The 21,132-nt window shown below is 35.8% G+C and overlaps 1 protein-coding gene across 1 annotated transcript in view; it reads right to left on the bottom strand.

Annotated features, from left to right (window-relative positions):
• Positions 1–663: 663 nt before the first annotated feature.
• The window catches only part of LOC109533628 (alpha-2 adrenergic receptor), a 132,291-nt gene continuing 111,822 nt past the window's right edge, over positions 664–21,132 (bottom strand). The window contains exons 2-5 of the mRNA XM_048666748.1: positions 17,959–18,163; positions 15,749–15,963; positions 5,855–6,393; positions 664–5,632 (exon numbers count right to left, since the gene is read on the bottom strand). Coding sequence (XP_048522705.1) covers positions 5,545–5,632; positions 5,855–6,393; positions 15,749–15,963; positions 17,959–18,163 — 1,047 coding nt within the window. The 3' untranslated portion in view covers positions 664–5,544. The remainder of the gene's footprint in view (positions 5,633–5,854; positions 6,394–15,748; positions 15,964–17,958; positions 18,164–21,132) is intronic.

Below are 21,132 nucleotides of genomic sequence, written 5' to 3'. Positions count from 1 at the left end.
ATATAGAAGAATATTTAAACTGGTTTTTCCAAATTCAATCTTTGGAAAAAAAAGTCGGATTGCGTTTGTTTCTGTATTCGCTCTGTTTCCAGATACCTAAATGAGCCTGCATGTGTATTTCGCAAATTTTAAGGGTAGAGCTGAGTGCAACATAATTTTTGCGGCATTCAACATAAAGACACAAAGTATTTAATATTGTATTAATTATAAGTTATATATTATATTAATTCTAAGTTTTGATGCATAACCCACCGTAATCTTATAGTGCATTTGTCATTGTCCCGCAAAATTATATGAAAATGACGCTCAATTCCCCGATTTTAAGCAACGATAATAAAAATGACGAACCAGTATTGGGATTTGGCTCGACTCACTAAGTATGAAAAATATTTAATTAAAAAAAAGATAAGAAAATACTGGACAAATATTGCAAATCACCTTTTGCAAAATCCTTTTTCTGAATCTATTTGCCCAAAAATCATCTGGCAATATTTGCTTCTAGATTTCTGACGCACTCTGATGAAAAAGTAGACTGTTTAGTGCAAATAGTTGAAAATTGCAGGGATTTAACAGATAGCGCCGCCTTTCCAGTGGCTATTTGAACGTATGCTGGTTACTCTCTTCCACCTCTCAAAGTGCTTACCAGAAAATAAAACTCCAAACTCCTTTTATATTATCGATTTATTCATATTGGTAGTCTTATCCTAAATAATATTTAAATTTAATTACGAAAAATGTACACACATAAATATAGGACAGTGTTATAGATAAGGTATCATAATTGTTAGTATTTTTTTTGGTAACAATAAGTCTATAGATATAACAATGTTAGAGAGCGGGGCCTGGAACAGACGAGAATGCGGGCTCAAGCATTCTGGTTATTCCGTTAACACGAAAGCCTATAACCGGAAACAAGATTATTAAGGAATCGATCGTGTTTCCGGTCCTCTAGCAGTCATTTAGCACCAATAGTTTCGTTGCACAAGAAATAGTCAAAAAGTCTAAGGCGACTCGTGCGCCCCCCTCTCGTGGAAGACTTCCTTCAGAGACCTGATAAAAGGCATCAGCTGTATACTTTTTAAATTTTAAATTACTCTCTAACATAAAAATGGTGCTGTTCACTTCAGTTCTACCTGGAGTAAATGTTGACAACAAAGGAGAGAATTAAATYCAACTGAACAGCTTTTTCGGGACTGTAGAGTCAAATTGGCCTCCAAAGGTGTGATGTATTGATATTTTTACCGATACCCGCACTGCTGAGTATTTYAGCTGTCCGATTTATTTTGCTTGGAAAGGCATTTTATTTGATTCTCCTGTTTACGGTCAAGGGTTGACTTTCGAAGYGATGGTTTAATAAATAAATGCTTTTATGTCAAGGGTACTTTATTAGAGCTTTCCTCAATTGAATGGATTWAATAAAACAAAGTTCAAATTAATTGAGCAAGTACACACCTGAATACACTTCTAGAAGCATTTGTTGTTCATGTAAATTTCTTGCGTATAAAACATCCACTTGTAGATTTTCACGCTTGAATTTCACCGTGCTAAAATGTCTCCGCAGGCGACAGTTGAAGTTAAAAATGTTTCTGAAATGTTCCAACTTTTACATGTTTCTAACAGATAAGTAGAACTTCAAAAATCAGCCCTGTCTCGTATGTGAAGGTTTAGGGAACATATTCCTATTTCACTCAAGTCTCCGGCTATACTTTCAGAACGGAAAAGAATATATAACACTAGTTAAAATTTAAAACTATTCGACTTTAAACATTTACACTATGGCGTATATGTAATATCAGTTAAATCTAGCTACCTATTTACAATAGAGGTACCCGACAGGGCAATCGGTATATAATTCAAATGCAGCAAATAAAATTCACGATAATAATAAAGACTTGTTGTATATAAATTTTAATAATCGCGCTTTAAATCGAAATACCTGATCTTTATTCGATTTATTTCAAACAAACTTGGCGCCGTTAGAGTGTCGTATTTTATTTGCAGGTCTATTTTTAGATGAAATTGAAATAAATGAAAATAATCTGTCGGGTTTTTTAAATCTAAAACATCAATTATTTTCTGTTATTTCTTAATGCATAAACCTTTATTGTTTAGGTAAAACTGCTTATACCGTAAATTTCAGAATAAAAGCGTTATGTTATCACAGTGGTAGTCATTGCTCCATATTGGTTTAGACAATAAACAATATTAGGGAATCGCTAATGAGGCTGCTCTATCTATGTAATATAAATCTAATTTAAATTTATTATAGACGCTATTTTTTTGAAAGATTCATGTGTGAGATGTTTTGCTAAGTCAAAACACAACTTACAATGTACAGCACCCTGTCCACCTAATTACATCCAACCAACTTAGTGGCACATAAACTTTCGAAAATAATGTTCATAATTTACAAGGGTATGATTTACACGCGTAAATTATAGTCTTTTTGGAGGCGGAAAAAACAACCCTTTGATAAAATATTATACAATTTCATATAAAATGTTTGAATTTTATAAAAAGCTACATTCTGCAACATTACAGGCCTACGTGAAAATATATGTTCTGACTTCAATGATATGTCGTATTGATGATTTGAAATTGATATAGTGCCCAAAACAAATATCAAACACTTGCTTGCTCTCCCACTGTTCGGCCCAAATGGTGTTTGATTTCTGGTTACAAGTTTGTACATGAATTAGGTACTTGTTGGCTTGATGTGAAAATATACGAAATTATTTAATTTCCACGTGCAGGTGTTGAATCAACATCCGCTACGGTATTAACTAATCCCATGATTTCTCACTAACTTTAGACGATATCTTCGGAACCTGGGGTTCCGATTTAAAAACCCTTTAAACTACTCTAGTTACGTTATCGATAAAATCGAATAAAATCTGCTATTTTCCTAACTATAAAACTTTTTGGTAAGCATCAGCTAGCGATTCCCTATTGCAGAAAAGAAGACAATTTAATGACAGGGAGTTATTAACAATGGTTTTCTCGGGTAGTAGATCGGCTAAGACCAAAAAAATAAAAATTGGTGAAGTTGCGCAAGCTACTGGTTCTTCGAAACACGAAGAATACATTTTGAGTTTCATGCAATGGCTGCGAAAGGTAATGCTGTTTGATTAACTGCTGAATACAATTAGGTACAGAATAGGGGCGTTTTTTCCTCACTCAACTCATTTTGAACCAGCAAAGACAAGTTAATCGAAATACAAAGACTAAGTTGGTAAAAATATCCGTTGGAAAGTATCCGTGGCAATTGGAATAACTTCTGGGCGTTTCGTTTGCCTGTGCACCGTTCAGTATGGAAGGCCATGTAGAAATTGCCTTCCTTGCCCCAGAAAGGCAAACGGAAGACAATTTCTACCGTTTCCCCATCGCTCTTGATAAATTTGGTCCTTCGTTTATTAGCTCGGAAAGCCGATGAACAAGCCGATATTTTGACCAACTCGGAATACGCGGATAACCTTACAACCCTTACAGTTAATTTGCCATAATCCGTCGAGATACAAATATAGGTTTTGGGCGACACATGGACGAATGTCGATTGATGTCTACTACCCTGCAAGATGAATTAAATATAACATGAGATGAGGATTGTCGACAGAACAATATAATAGTTAAGTTGCGCCTCTAATGGACTGTAAATGCTCTCTATCAATTTCGCTCTACCCTTAACGAAGGGTTGTTGTGGAGAATGTCGGAAAACAAAAAAAAATGGGGAAATATCACCCCGGTATCTTGTGACAGCCAGTTTCATTCCGGTTTAAAATGGGCTGTGTCACAGTAAAAAATTCAAGCGGATTTGCTTTTAGAGGGCTTAAATAAAGAATTATTCTTCGAAGGTTTATCCTTGTTTGGGTACATTTCCACGGCATCAAGTCAAAACTTTCACTCAGACTTTGTTTCTTTAATTTACTTAAAACGAATTGCTACGGCTTAGAAGCGAAAGTAGCGGAAAACATTAAGGAAGTGATAAAAGTTTTTATTGCCTACATACAAGCCCCATTGTATTAATTCACCTTCGCTCTTTGCAGCTTGCACGTAAATATTTCGCCACTGATTCTCCAACGTTTTCACCTGGAGAGCTTCTGCTAATGGAATTATTTAAAAGATTGAACAAAACCCCTATGATTTATTACTCGGGATTTTTAAAAACAATTTCAACATGCATTGAGGGATTTGAGGTTTCCTGCCTATTTCCTATACCCGAGCTTAAAAGCCTTCAGAGATATTTCAAGCGTGAATACCGTTGTTCACAGTCCCTATATATTATTTTTATGCCTGAATTCCCGCTTGATTGACACGCCCTTAATATGCCTTTTCGAAGTGAGCTGATTTTGGTGCTCATATCAAAATTGTATTAAACCCGCACTCAGTTTTGAGGTATCGGAACTGAATTCTATTGGATAAAGCACCACTGAGATTTCCTCTTAGCTTTAGGGTAGTTGGAAAGTAATACGGCTAAATAAAACGGGACTTTTATTGCATTTACACTGCAAAAGCTTTGATTTTGAATTGAATTTTTATACGCATTGAAGCACTTTATATTTGTTTTATAGCTGCTATGAGAACTGGTAAGTGCCAATACATTAAAATGGCTTTTCGACCATATGGCTTTAAAATGAAGTTTTTGCAATTGTCTTTTGGGTTTCCCGCAAACGTTCTACCGAATATTTGCTATTGATTTTGGATATTTTGTTCTTTAAATCAAGTTTGCACCGGTCATGAGTGGGCCGTCATTGCAACGGTAATGGGAATTTTCATGGCATTTTCGCGAGGTAATGAAGATACAAATTGTAAAACAATATTAACGAAGGGCTGGCTGCAAATAATTAAAGTAAATGTTTTTGGTAGATTTTATTTACGCTGCGCAACATTTCAAATTGCCCTGATGGGCTAAATCTGAATATTATTGTTTCCTTGAATTCCCGAATAATTTGGAAAGTATTTTCCATAACACGTTTTTCGAGTTTATTAAACAATCCGCAGTTCATGTATTTCGAACAGTTTTATATGATTTTCAAGTTCTTAGGCTCAGAGATCAAGATCTAATGTTTCAGTCACGGACACCATTAGCTTAGTTTCAATTCATTTTGATACTTTAAATTTAGCTTTCTGTCGTCATTTGGAAGTGAAAAAGAGGACGTCAGTTTGAAGAGTTCGCGGGCAATTTGAAAAATATTTAGTGGTTAGATTAAAACAGCAAATGAACATATTGATATACAAGCTAACGCCTTTGATTTTTTGAAAACTTTCAGAGTTTGAAAACTTTTGCTTCATCACGCAATGGAACTGAAGAATTTGACCTTAAACTGAGTACATTTGGAAATCTTTTGGGTTAGGTTTTGGATTTAAGCGTGCTTTATTCGACTTAACAGCGTTTACAGTCTAATTGAGGGCAACAATCGATAACAAAAATATATTTTTTAGAAACAACTAATATTAGTGTCTATACAGGGCGCTCGGTGCGCTGCGGTACTGCGCAGTTCGAACCCGTCGACTCACGCACTCATAGCAGCACACGTAAGCTAAACATCACTTGAACAAAATCCGTCTAAATGCTCTTCGGAAGTCCTTGTTGAAGATCGTGTAGATGGCGGGATTAAGTGCCGAATTCATATATCTGCAAATAAGAAAGAATCGCTCACTTACCGGATTTAGTTCCGATCAAACCAAATGTGGAAGACGTTGAATGTTTTGGAAAAATATAGACTGACAAAATTTCAGTTCAAATTCTTTTGTTTCAACTTATAGCAGTTCGAAAATGGATGCTTCTTGAAATTGCAATCAAATTTAGGGTTGTTTAAGTGGAATAACGTGAGTGAGTAGTGAAGAATGAACTTACCCTAACCAGAAGGCTGTGGAAAAGGCTATGGGTGGAATTTTACAGACCAGTCTTAATATGTACATAAAGAAAAACGGCAGCCAACACGCTATAAAAGAACCCATAATAAGTCCTAAAATTAATGTGGCCCTCTTTTCTTTTTTCCTAGCTATTCGTCTTTTTTCCCTTTCGGGGTCCCTTGGTTTTTGCACTCGAGGCACTACATGTTCCACAACCGGTTTGGTCTCCGCACCGTTGCTCTCTCCGCCTTTCGCTGTTTTTTTGTCGTCAGTCCGGCGGTTTTTCGAGTGTTTGGCACGCCCGAATATCGGTTTACACAACCGGAGTTTGAGCGGTTTCACTGTCGTACAATGTGCCACTACGCCACTGTCCGAACTACTCGGATCGAACTCGCTCACCATGTCGGTGTCGATTCCCATCGATGGTTGTCTGGATCTGGCTAAAGCTGCCGCTTGCTGTTGCAATTCACCATTCACCGATAAGGTCGAACCCCGAAACTGGCACGCTGAAAGCGTGTTACTTCTTGGCTGGATAAACACCTGAGAACAATGAAGAAATGTAGCATCTCATATTAATACCGAACGTTGAAAGGGAAGTTGAAATATTTAGTGGTCCTACAACTAACCAGATTTGAGTCCTTTAGACTTTCATCTCTAAGCTCATTTAATTCTATCAAGTCTACATACATCTACATTTTGAATATTATAGTAGGTCTTGGTCCTCGAATATTTTTGAATTTTATGATAGATCTTGAACCTGTGTAAATGGTTTTCCAATAGAAATGATCAGATGAATTTTATGTTCACTATGTAAAGCACTTAGAAATTATCCAAAACTTTTATCAATTAATCGTTTTTTCACTTAGGCGCGACTTATGGACAAAATAATGATCTTTCCATGCATGCTATTAATAGATGATAAATGTGAGCATGGTTACACCGGCCAGTGTAGCTCCAGTTGCAAATGTGCCAATTCCACAACGTTCACAAGAGTTACAGCTTCTAAAATCTTCGAGTATTGTGCGAAACGACTTAGGCTTACATCCTTATAAGATTGTGTTCAGTCAATAAATGACGCCACTGGACCATAAAAAGCGTCGCTTGTTTGCAAATTCGGTTTTAGAGAAGCTTGAAATTGATCCTGAAATTGGAACAAAAATCGTATTTTCGGACGAAACACAGTTTTGGTTTGATGTTTTTTTGTGAATCAACGAAATTATCGTTTCTGGTGTGAAAACAATCCACATAAAAATCATGAGCAGTCTTTGCATCCAGAAAATGTTACAGATTAGTGTAGTGTATTGGATAATTTTTTTTCAAGCTAAAGCTGGTGCTTTGGTTATTATGAATCATGATCTTCACACTGTTTTTAGAACCACAAGTGAACGAAATTGATTTGGAAAACTTTGAAAAATGCCCGCCTTACATTATGGGAAAAAAGGTTGCTGAATGCAATACATACATTTGCATACATACGCGTATATAATTTTGTCAATTTCATGATTTTTAATTTTAATTGAAATATTTTTCTATTCCGTTTCTAGCAGACATAAACGCTTCTTCCTCAAGAGATTTTTTGGAAAATTGATCCTGCTGCCAAACAGATTACTGGTTGCGTTTTCGATACTTTTTTGATTTTACAGTTTTCATTAATAACCGATGTTGATCTTATAGTGTGTTAAATGCAATCCCCCGAAAATATTTTTTTCGTATAAAAGTTTAAAGGGTTGTGCAAATACGCACCCATTCAACGATTTCAATAAGTATTATAAAAACAATAAATCAGTAGTGAGATTTCTCGACACACTTAAAATGAAAAATATTTAATTAAAGTAAAGATAAGAAAATACTTGGCAAACATTGCAAATCACCTTTCGCAGCATCATTTTTCTGAATCTATTTGCCCAAAATCAGCTGGAAATTTCCTTTTAACTTTCTGACGCACTCTAATAAGAAAGTAGACTATTAGTTAGTATAAAAGATTGCAAAAATCCAGCAAATAGCGGCGTCCGATGCAGGAGGATCGGTTAAGTTTAGAAACATAATGGAAAGCAAACCTGATTTAAGGTGTTCACGACTCCAAATGTACTAGAAAAATGATCGACACCCAATTTTCCATAATGTTTCAACAGAAACTTTAATGGTGAATACCTTTTCTCAAGACTCGGTTGGCTCGATTTATTGTAGCTCTAATATTAATTGACTTGCTGCCTAAACATTTTAGTTGAAATAAAATCAAACAAAAATATGCTTTTCAGTTACAAAAAATGTAAAATACTATATAACAGAGCAAAATAAAAATATTGGTCTTCATGATAACCTATGTATTTTTCACAAAATTTCTACAACAAAATGGATCTATCATTGGCTTATCAGCGTTGAGTGCTTTACAGCCCGTTTACTGTTGCTTTGAACTCAAGAAAATTCTTAAATTAAATTAAGACAATTGAGGTAATCACAAGCAACAATGGTTTAACAGCTAAAGCGGTTGATGAAAATACTAATGACATGCAAATTTAGCTTGTTTTCGATTAAATCTATTCTACGAGTATACCAACGCAAAACTGTTTGTCATTCTTATTTATAAACCAATACTTTCCTTGGAAGCTATTTACGATTTGCCAAGCTTGAAAGTCTTGTAAAAAAACTACTTAGTTTCAGTATTTGGTACGCATTACAGATGAACGTCATCTACAGATGCACAAAAAGTAACTACAAATTGCGGTCTTACGAAAGCCTGCGAGATTTCTGCAAACGGAACAAATAGAGAAACGGTTCAAAACTGCGCAATGCTAATAATCTTTTTGGATGACAAATTTATGATTGATTGAATAATTTGAATCAATAAAGTTTTAACTAAAACACGAAAAAACCAAAATCGGGCAATTTCAGGTGGAAAGTGTACTAATTTCAGTTGAATTGGAAAATAAACCAATAATTTGTATCTATCGTATATTCATGCAAAATAAAAATTTACACGCAAGAAAACAGCTTGAAACTTATTGAGGAAACAGTAAATTCTAGCCGTATAATTGATAAATTTGTTGTCTGCGCTCACTTAATTCCAGTGTGCATCAAAAGATTCACTGCAAACCATTAGAAGAACATTGTTTCCTACATAAATAATATAAAACATATTAACCCTGCATAGTTCTTTGCAGTCTCTTCTGCGTTCGGTTACTTGACTCAAAATTGGCACATAAAGTAGGAGAAATGCGAATCAAGCTAAAGAGCTTACTTCTATCGAGAACAATACTAATCACGGAACAATTTGAAACTTGGAACTGGCAGTCGGATTGAATGCGGCTTGTATATTTACAAGTGCCCAATATTGAGGCAGGTTGCCATACAGTGAAATTGTAATCCGCTCGTGATTTAGGCTGGAAACTTTATATTTTCTCGTTGATACGCACTTGCATATAGTCGCTAATTCAAGCCGAAATGCCGAAGCCAATAGTTAAACATTGCATTGTCTCATTGCTGCATTGAAATTTGTTGGAGATGGGTTTCATGTTCCAGTTTCCATCACTTTGTCATTGAAGTGAAGCAAATATTGCTTGGGAATTTGTGTAGACTAGTCGTGCAGCTAAAAGAAATTTAACTATCTAAGTAGCCGACGTTGGCGCTTTGAGCTAGGAAATTAATCAATATTTGGCACAAAATAATTATCAAAGAATCACATTGGGAGCACCCACTGAAGAGAACAACGTCAAAATTCAACATTTGCGCAAACATATTGTGATCTTATTCCATTGTCCTTACACAAGTGAATAGGAAAAACTGTGCACGTGCTTGTAAAGTAGTAATGGGGATTTCGAGCAAGATTTTTATATAGGTTCATTTTGCAATTCTATTGAATATATCAGCAACATTGGCGTTATCTTTGTCAGAGCACAGCAGTGCTTTCACCCTTTTCTAAATAAGCAGATTAGCAGGTTTACTTTGCGTCCTTGCCAGGAACGCTAGTTTTGACCTAAAACAGCAAGCCGCTGTTTATTTATATTATTTGGGTAAAGGAAGAGAATTTAATAACCGAATATTTACTGTTATATTGCGAACGTGCTTTTCACTAGATCAGGGGTTGCTGAGCAGAATAAACAAACGTGTTTTGGTTTCCAGATTAGTTTCATTAGAAAAGTAAGTTGTTGATCGTAAACATTCGACATCGATTGTTTATATTATCCGCAAGCTCAGGTAAGCGTAAGCCTTTGGGCTGGCTGGAAGCCACATCGTAAATTGTGCTGTTGGTTAAAGGTCTGCTCATATTATGATTCTGAAAGGTTTTATTAGATTTACTTATTCCCAGCCTCTGCATGCGAATCTGTTGCAAGCATATGATGTTTCAAAGGCCTTAAACTAAAAAAACATTTTTATATTTAGTTTATTAGATACAACGATAAAATTCTAGTCTCTGGACCAATACATTAACCGAAACGGATAGGCTAAGCCTTACATCAATCCCTGCTCAAATGTTGGCAGGGACATGATATTAATGGAATTCTGGTAGTTAAGCGACCGCTTCAGACAAATTTCTTTGACCTTATTCGTTAGGTGTGGGAAGAGGGTTGGATACTCAGTGGGCACCCAGATCCTGTCCTATAAGGCTTATTAGGGTTTTGGCGAAATTATGGTGTAATTGAAAAATGAACCTTTTCGAGATTTTTGTGCTTTCTTATGTAATTTCTTTATCAATCCATTTTTTCTAATAAAATAGTATTTTGGCCACTGCGTGCCTTGAATAAACAATGAAGTGTCAGTAAAATTTTCACAAGGCAGAATCGATGAGCAATTAGAAATCTCAAGCATCCAGTGATCAATTTCCATAAAACAATCTGGTGAAACCTCAAAGTACACAATATCAATCATAAATCGTCAAATAAATCATCGTTTGAAGGTCACTTAAAAAACTCCAATGTGGCAAGCTTCTGAAAAGATTAAAAAACTTTATTTAGGAAAGCTGCACTTAGGTAGTTCAGGTGCAAATTAAAATTCAATAGAACTTTTCTACAGCGCCGGAAGCTTTTAAACTTAGATGAGATCCTGCTTTATTTACTTTCCATTGCCTGGGAAATCCAATTTAAATTCATAAGTAGGTTTCGGAAAGTCCCGAAAAGATATGACATTCGCGAATTTCGTATGCAGTTTATTTTAGCTATTTTCGGTTGTCTAAGTATGTTTTTTTCTTATGAATAGTGTGGGTCTGGAGGTGTTTTTAGAACAAAGCATTTTTTTGCTTGCCGCAAAGTTTCCAATTACCTTCTATTCCGTTAAACTTTCTGCCATTTGTGAAACGGGGGTGAATAGAAAATACCTTTTAATTCGCCAAACATGCTCGCGGAGTGTAGAATTGTCATTTATATAAATAAATGAGGGTTAGTTTCCGACTCTTAGAGATCCGAAGAATTGCTAAGCATAGGGTTTATGAAATTTGCATAATTAAAAAGATCCGGGGGGTATTTGTCAGGAATGCTTATTAGATTGGAAGCTTTTGAGCCCGTAAGTTTGATTACAGGAATGAAGTTAATATAACAAATTTTAAGCTGGTTTGGCGGCGGCCAAAAAGCATAATCTGGTATTGATGCTCCCCCAAGTCAACAATTTAAAAAAATCCACATAAAGCATGTAGCAATTCTCAATATATCACTCTCAGAAATTCCTCATTTATTTGCGTTTTAACCCCCTTCTCAAGCCTACAGGCAGCCGTTGAAAATGTATGTAGCAAGACTTCGCTCCTTAAAGGGTCCCCAATGAATTTAAAAATTCATAACTGGAACAGCGAGAAATAGCCCGAAAAAGGAGAAAAGCTCTTTGATAGAGCATACCGGGAACTATTTTCCCGTGGCAAAAATTCAGGGCTTTGATCCTTAAGGAGCCATAACATTTAATTACTTAATACCTCAAAGTCTACCAGGCCGACTTGTGTACAATGAGAGAGCCGATTGATTTTTGTCATAGATATTTTGTTGAGTGGGTACTCCTGAAAATATTTCCAAACTTTGGCCTTTAAATTTAGCATGGTTATAATGGGGCACAATGTTCAAGGATTTTATCCCTCCGAAATGATGAACATTAGCTGACTTATAACCGGGTCATAATTTCAATATCTTTAGCGAAAATCTAGAACAGTAAGGCAACTGATGATTTATGGAAATTAGAAGACATATTTTTGCAATATTTACCAATTTAAAAAGCACAGAGAAAAACAGGATACAATAAAATGCGAAAGTTATCCCAAAAGTGTCCTCTGAATAGTCTGAATAACTTGAGCCTCTCACCAAAGGAACCAGAAACAAAACATTTAAGTGTTGCGGCTCAACACTGTTTTGAAAATTTGTCTGTTGAAATAGGGAATTGAAAGATTTTTTTTAAATGCTTAATGTTGTTGATAAGCAATTATTAAGGCAGTAAAAATCTACCATTATGCTAGTGGCTGGTAGTTGTAATGCAATGCTTCCTGCTGCCACTTACTGCTGCTGCTTCAAATAATTACGGATTCCTTTTGCAATCGTGCTGGTGAATAATTACTGAACTCCAACGAGCGCAAATTCTTTCCTTCCAGAAACTATGTAATAAATATGTAGTTTCCGTTCGGGAATGCCGTTCGATGAGAGGCTTTGAATGCGCATCGAGCGTTGGCGCGAGAACGAAACGGCAGCTCGTTACCAATTTTGCACAATGTTGAAACAATAATTTAAATTGGAAGGTATTGTGGATCGAGTAAGAGATTTTTTATGAACCAGCGAAAGTAATTTGGTGCCGAAAAATGTGCTTCCGAAGCGTTTTGCCATGAATACGAAATCGATGTGCCAGCAGCGTCACTCGAAATACCCCATTAAAATGCCCCTATAATTCTCCAGGCGTTATGAAAGAAAAGGGGTTTCGGAACGATGTCTTCAAAATTCGAATGTCAGGAGCAGACCGGTTTTGTATGGCTTAAATACAATGTATATTTCAAAATTTGCATGGAAGTCTGATTTTAAGCTTCTCTCGATGTTCATAACTCTCAACCACCCACAATGTCGTTCAATTAAGGATCTAAAGGTTTTATGAATGAATGCAAATGACTCCCCTATAGCCCATCGATTCATTCCGAATCATTTTGGCCTAATCTCCAGCAGCTCCAGCTTTTGATATATCGTCACTCTCAATCGCATGTGACTGATGATTGCGCCATTTGGGACTGATCGTGTTTCAATTGTGAATATTTATGGCGGATTTAATAAACGCCTGGCTCACTCTGTCTCCATAAGGCCTCAATAATTCTTTTCCAGGTGCCAGTAGAAGGATATCATTGTCATTGGGTTTGCCTTTAGCAGCTCAGCTTGAGACAAAAGTATTAAAAACTGGACGTTATTTGTGTTTCAGAGCCCATTGGTTTCGTTTCGACTTTGGGGTGCTTCAGAGGTTTAGAGCGAGTGGAAATTAACCATCTAAACAAGCTAAACACGGAAATTTTCTACCGTAGAAAAGTTCGAGAGGGTTGAGAACAAAACCGATAGAGTTTGGGCATTTTGCTTCAAATTTCCTTTTTCTACAGTGTTGTAATGTTCATTTTCTTAATTGCAATTGTAGTTGAAAACTGAATAATGAAACCGGATTGTCTTGTTCTCAAGCAAAAATGTTCTATAATTTTCCAGTTCGGGTATCGTTTTTCCATTTCCTCTGCAACTGCAGGTTATTTTATTTCGCTGCATTTCACTGTCTCTGCTCCTCTGTTTCTCTCTTCAACTGTATCGCAGTCAGTTTTCTTCGATGCGTTGATTTTTCTCAAGTGTTTGTGGTTCAGTGCTTGAAGTATGTTTGCGTTCATGTGTATGTTTTTGTCATGGACGATTAGCGCAGTGTCGCATGCAAATTGTAGGATATATCCTGGTTCTCCACTACATTTTGGCCTTAAAGTCGAATAAGGCGTTTTCCAAATAATAGTTATCAACTTGAACATATTCAGATCCATCGAAAACTTCCAGTGATTTGTGCTAGCAGCTTTATTATCTGCTATTTTCAGCTGAGCAAAACAAATATAATTATAATAGTCCCAAACAAATTCTCGTGGCAAGCTCTCATTTGCCAAACGACATCGAAACTTTTCTAGTTATCCTCGCCTAATTTTATTATAAGGCCAGAACCTGGGGATGCAATAATGATTGATGAGTCACGTTCCATAAATCTTTTTCGGGTCTACGAGCGACAGCTCAAATGCTACCTTCGGTATGAGTTTCAGGAAAGTTTCATTTCGACCATATTTACATAGTCGAGCTGCAAATGCTGCTGATATATTCTAATCGGGCTGGGGGCTCGATTATTCGCACATTGGGATTTCTTATGAAAATGCCGATTTTTTTACTGCAAATAGAAAATTTCACTGCGGGACATTTAATGAATTTTTATTCAATTTCTACTCAACTTCAACTAAAACCCGAATGGAAGTCGGCGAAACTTCGAAGTTCATCTGGTCCTACGTTACCGGCCTTTTTTGGTCCAAAAACTTTGTCTCGCGTAAGATCCTCGCGCATTAAAATTTACATCGAAGTTTAATAATGTGGAAACAACAACAAAGTAAGTATCTTCAGCTAACAGAATAGATTGTTCGAGGCAATCATAAAGTCAAAAAACGTCGACGGGTTAACGGTTTAGGACACTATGAGAAGAGACTAATGAGCTTTCTGGAAAAAGTTGGATTAAGTTGAAAATTGCGCCGGTCAATTGCTGCTACCAAGATAGCCGAAGCAAGTACGGCAATTAAGCGGTAATTGACTATTACAAACTTAACGAAGGAATTTATAATTTTTAATTAACCAGTTTGCGTTGTGTGTGTTAAGTTGCTGAGTCCGAATTTTTAAACAGGTCTAAATTAACTACTGAATTTTTAAAATGTATGTAAAGTATTAAATTTGAAAACTAATCCATCACGGATATTGCTCATGCTAATCCTGCCTTATGTTTAAATAAAAAATTATTATTTAGGAGCGTATTTGTTGAATTCAGTGTTTCGCAATCATTAAAATTTGGTTCGATTAATTTAAAAGCATAATTATTTAGCGAACTAAACATCTGGCGAATTAATACCGGCTGATATTTCACTATGTTATCTACCTAAATATTCAACATATAAATTAAATGCACTTAGAGCAAAATTAAAATTTCCTTCATTTTCCCGTTTTTAATATCCAATTACGGGATAATTAAGCCAGTCCATTCGCAGCAATTGAAAAGCGTACCGAAACACTTTTGAACCTAATCCAACTTTTTTCGCAAAATTCATTACTTACTCCACTCACTGTTCTTTCAGCCATTAAAGAGTTTGGGCTCTGTACATTAATTTCATTACACTATAAATTAATTTCCCTTTAGAACTGGCTGAAAAAATTGACCGAAATTTCAAATTTCCGACAGTCTCAACCGTATTAAAATCTACGAGATAATTGTTTCGAATAAAGTGTAAGTTTTGTTAGAGTTTTAATAGAATGAAGAAAATTACTTAAGATCGACATTAGTAGTGAGTTAAAAGAACACATATGTAGATTCATCCTTTATGAAAGTCTACGAGTTGAAACTACGGCATCATTATATGTCAAGTGGGTTCTTTCGGACCAAAAGCTCACGTCGGTACGATACTCACGATTCACCGATGCAGTACGATTTTGCGGACCGCCGTGGCATTACATATTTAATAAGTGTGCAGTAAGAGCCTGATTTTTGAAACAGTAAGGATGAAGATGAAAACATAATTTGCAATTTGTACAACCAAAAAATGTGTTCACCACATCCAGAAAAATCGTCCGACAGCGTGGGACCGTATGTTGCGGGCTTTAAATGTGTCTGGTTTTCCAGCTCATCATTATAGCTAGTGATACCAGCGAGAATCTTAAATTTAATTTTAATCTGTATTTCGTACCTTTAACGTATCTTTTTGCTCTTGGCTCTCCAACTGATCATTAGCATTATCACTAGTAGAAATATCGCTAGCCAGATCACAAGTCACTGTGGGAATTGCGATGGGAGTTGAAGCTGGAGGAGGCGCCTCTATGGTAGCGATTTGTCTTTCGCCATCCCGCGGCGAATTGTTGCTATTCCGATCCACAGATGCGCTTGCTTCGACTGGATTGTGCCCTAAAAATAAATATTTTAGTCGAACCGGGGGATAAACTCAAGAGAATACACTTAAACACGCGCGACAAGAACAAGGGAGAAAATACAAGTAAATGCCTGTACAAAACACGTGCAATCCAGGTTTTAGCAATGAAAAATACAAGCAATGATAAATATTAGCAACAAAAATGGATAGCAAATACAAACTCAAATGACAAACAAGAAAGAAGAATATGGAGAATATGGAGTATAGTTAATTTTACTAGATTAGCAATCAGTTTAAGCAAACGATAGGAATAATTTGCCGTTAAGTTAAGCTTTTCTAAGGCTCGATTAATTAATTCACAACGCCAAAAATTTAAGTTTTTAACAACGTCTGAACATTCGCGAGTTATCGGGAAGTATTTTCCCGATGGTGATCCTTCTGTACTTAGACATAATTTATTTTAAAAGATGGGCAAATAAATGTAATGAACATGTTCAGGATGTTTAAATCGTGTCGTATTTTCTAAGTCAAATTTCTGAGTAATCGACATCTATAATCATGTGTTTAGCTTAAACCATTTGAGATAAATTGATGTGATCAAGATCAGTGAGATTTCTGCATGTAGTTTATCTAAACTCCGAATACGACTTTAATTTAAGACTAATAATTTTATTACACGCTAATATTTAATTTCTAAAGCGAATTAATAAAATACCACAATATTGGGACTTTTGACCTTAATTTCCGAGTTTAAAATACTTGCCGTATAACTTGGTCTTATTGAAAATCGTTTACATCAATAAGATTTCACCCGAGAGCACTGGAATGTCTATGTATTTTTAGGGACTTTGAATAACATTGGGACTATTATTGCAACTGATTCAAGGAGCGCTCAGGATTTACTGTCACAAAATAGATGAAATCTCAGCAGCAAGCCAGTTTGAGGATTGCAAGGATAAAATCAATAAGCATTGCCCTAATAGAACGGATTGCCTAGGACATTTGAATCATGGTCTGGCCAAGCTGCAACCCTATTACATTTTGCTGGATAAAATTAAAATCTTGTCTAGAGCAGGAGTATAACAAGGGTCTTCCGGAAATCGGGTACAATCAATTAGTGCTTGCCGGGAAACTCGGCTTCAACTTGCCTTAAGATCAATCTCTACTGAGCATTTTAAAATATCTGTTGGAGAAAGTCAGGGGAGAGTGTATATCGTATTTCATATAGAAATGCTAGTCAGAATGCCTCGATAAACTCTGAAACTGCACGAAACCCATTTCCAGTACAGTTGATGTGGAGAATAAATATTAAGCGCTTCTTTTGTCTCGCAAATTTTGCCATTCCAAGGACCCTTCGCTCCAAAGTGAAATTTTATGAAAATATCCTGCTCCAATGCACAAAGTGATCTTTTACGTTTTATGGACATACATTTTCCCGATTGCTGTTGTATTTATATGTTATTTCTGGCCCTTAAAAATGCCTTGGTCGCCTGACTTGCTGATCGCCCAAAAAAGCTGGTCTTTAGCTGAGTTTTTATACGTTGCTCATGCAACACTTTGAGCTGACTCTAACTCGCGGCAAAGCAAAGGCGTTTCGAATTTATAAAATCTAATCCTGAAAGCATCCCCTAAACACTAACTGTGTTTATTCGTTCATAGTTTCGGATTAAACACTTTTGACGTTGTCCAAAGGAAAACAGGAGGCAAAACAATTTCCAGGTTCTTTTATCGATTACCGTGGATTTAATCCGTTTAAATCCCTGCACCCGATGAACTAACCACAGATGCTTTCAAAACTAGTTTTCCGAGTCCCCAGGCGACGCAAGCCGGAATTGTGAGCAAAGAGTTAATATATTGCGGAAAGTTGGACACTGGTTGAAAAATATTAGATGTATCTGTCGAATTTTCCCGCAATATTGAATTTATAACCGGAGCTATCATTGCGTTTTCTTTTTTGCTGCTTCTAATTTTATTAGTTATCACTAGTCAACAGAAATAGAGTTTTAATTATGAATGTTGGAAGGACCTACCATTTTTGACTGTACCACCGCCTGGTGAATTCGTGAAGCTCGTTTGTGCGTCTAAAGCTGGCTTTCGAGGAGGCTTGCGAATCCCTCTTCTCGCTCTTGCTTTCGCTGCATAGTATATCCGTATGTAGACAAATACCATGATACACGATGGTATGTAGAAGGAGCCTAATGCCGAATACAGCACATAACCAAGTTCCTCGCTCAGCTGAAATCAAAATAACGATTTTAAAATACTACTAATTAATGTTAATGGGTGAAATTGATAAGAAGGCTTCCTTGAATAACCGTTCAAAAAAGTCCTACATTGTACGAAAAAAATAATCTAAAGACCATTAGTGCACTCGTAGAACTCGCCTCCTTACTACGTGCTTTAGAATTTAGAAGAAATTTGACCGATTTGGGTTTCTCAAACACTCAAGCTTTATAAAATTTTCGGTAAAAAATCGAAGTTATAGGTGTCTGCCTTGTTAGCTTTCTGCCCGATTATTCGCTTTTGCCTTACACAGTTCCTCAAAATGCATACACAGAGTGGTCTAGGCTCTAATAGAACAAATACCGTTGGTTAAAGCTGGAAACCGGAGAAAAATATCTGAGACTTTGCGGTTGAACATAAATAAGGTTCAGCGAATTGAAGCGTTTAGTCAACGTATAAGTCGTTTAAGACGCATCTTCTGTCGCTACTTTAATACTATTTCTGTGGCCATCAATTTGATTTTTTCTGCATGAGAAGATTTTGCGTCTAGAATAGGGCATTATCAACGATTCCAGATGAAAACCCCATTAAAATTATTTCGAAACAAAAATTTTTTCGATCAAAAGAATTAAGATTAAATATTCATCGGCTTATTAAAGTCCTTGAATCCTGGCCAAAAAAAACTAGATTTTGTTTGGGAAAAAGATATAAAAACGTAGCTACGTAATGTAAGCTAAGAAACGAAATTTTGTGCCCATCTCAGTGCTTACATGGTGTTTGAGTTAAGAAAAAAAGCGTTGCTAAATGTGTCTGAAAAAGCATCAAAAACCTCTAAATGAATCAAATGAGTGGTCTAATTTTGAAATCTCTTCCCTTTCGTCTATTGAAACTCAAGTCGTGCTTGAGCCGTTTATTGTCATTATTTTGAAGAAAAATCAGAGAATAATAGAAACTTTTATATTGATGTAAACAGATGTAGGGCCCAATCGAGGGTATGTAGGGAATGGATACGAACATATTTTTGGCTTCCAGAACACAGTTATTGCAATAATAAAATCTTTAAAACCTTTCAAAAAATATATTTATTTCGTATCCTTAGGGCTGAGGATGCTTGCTAATTTCTTGCAACGATATTTCGATGCTCATTAATTTAGTCGGGTTCAGTTTAAAGGAGAATTATCGACACTGCCTAGCAGTCGAAATATTCCAGCATTAATAAAACATCATTATCTCCAGTTTTCCACACAATATTTTGAAACAGTAAAGCTCATAATATTAGCTAGATAAACGAATACAACTGGAAATGAATTATACTTTCACACAAGCACCTAACCAGGACGTTCAGCGATAAACCTATTGATCATCGTTTCCACTCGATTTATTTTAAAGTGAAAATCGATTTATTGTAATATCCAAAATAAGTAATTCGGTTTTCCAATATTTTGTCCCGCTATCTACCGTCACGTGTCTCCAAAGCGGAAAAAGCTGTTTCCAATCTACTTTATTAAATTGTACTTTAGGTTTTTCCAGCAGCGATACAGACAATTCGCTTGATTTAACACAGTAAAACTTTGATGAATGTTGGAAACGTGTTCTCGACGCGGTGGAGATTTACGCAAAATTGAACAGAACCAACGTGGAACAGGACGTTTAATTTCGCTTTTAGTTTCATCGTATTGAATTTACGGATGGAAGGCAAACATTAGATTCAGAGAGTCTTGCGGTATTGCTCTTGAAGTGTTTCTACAACGTAAGTTCTCTGTTTGAGGAAAATTAGCTTGCACTGAATATATATCTATCAAACATGCTGTTTCAATTTAGCCTGGTTGGAGTTTATTAATTTTTGCTACGGCAGACCAAAACACATCAAACAGCAAGGCAATTAAATACTGCTAACCTACCGCAGAACCGAGTTATAATCAGCTTAAGTCATTTGGATTTCGGTTTCTGCAGCGAGTTCCCTTTTGCTCAAATCCTTACTTTTAATTAAGCAAACCGACATAAAGATCCGGGAATGCTGCGCAAATTCTACGTACATTTCCTGCGTCTAATTGTTTATCAAGCAGATCATTAGGACCGAAGTGGTTGAATCTTGGACTGTATTTCATACGATGATGAACAGAATATCAATGAACATTTTTCAGGAAAAATCCTGAGCCTAGTAGGAACTTTTACATTAGAGCTGAGATATTTAAAAGGAAGCTTTTCATGGCAGGAAAAGAACGTTAGTTTTAAGTATTTGGTTAAAACAACACAATTTTCAGAATTTCATAAAATAGGATCGTCTCAGCATTAAACCAATGTTTCGTTAGGCGAGTGATGAGAATTATTTAGCTCGCGTGAAGCAATCTAGAGCAGAAATGCGTTCAATAACTATTCAAATCAAAAGCAAATACTCAGTCACCGATAAGGTTTTTCCAACAATTATATTTTTAACTTGTAATGAAATAATTATTTTAAATTACTACATCTGTATTGAATAACAATTATTTTAAATGTGACCAGGGAATTCAGTTTTCAAATATGTTCACATATGACAACAAGAAAAAAATGTATGCAGCAGCGTTTTCAACGCTTTGTCATGAAGAAAATGATAAAACAACTTTGGAATCTTGGAAATGCTCGGAAAATGCAAGCTAAATCGACCATTATACTTTTTTATTTATACTTAATTTATTTATTTTAATTAAAATATTTTTTACGTTTTGGATTGTCCAGCAAAAAATTATTTTTTGAAAATGACCATCTTGATACCAAAAAAACGTTAACAAATGTTAACAGACTGTACATCTTTTTTCAAGAGGGATTTTCGATTGATATGTTAAATGGCATCGGCTTACAGGCACGGCTGTTAGAAGGCCTTTAAATGTTTACCTGGCAAAACAGCAAAAAAAGGTGCCAACAAAAAACTCTCTCTAAATCAATGTGACAAGGGACGGATAAGCCTTTTTACTTGTTTTCCTTTTAGCTTTTATAATACA

This window comes from Dendroctonus ponderosae, unplaced genomic scaffold (assembly GCF_020466585.1).
Source record: "Dendroctonus ponderosae isolate FM_Combo_2020 unplaced genomic scaffold, Dpon_F_20191213v2 Dpon_F_20191213_5, whole genome shotgun sequence".
In the NCBI taxonomy this organism is placed as follows: domain Eukaryota; kingdom Metazoa; phylum Arthropoda; class Insecta; order Coleoptera; family Curculionidae; genus Dendroctonus; species Dendroctonus ponderosae.
This window is presented reverse-complemented; position numbering and strand designations above follow the sequence as displayed.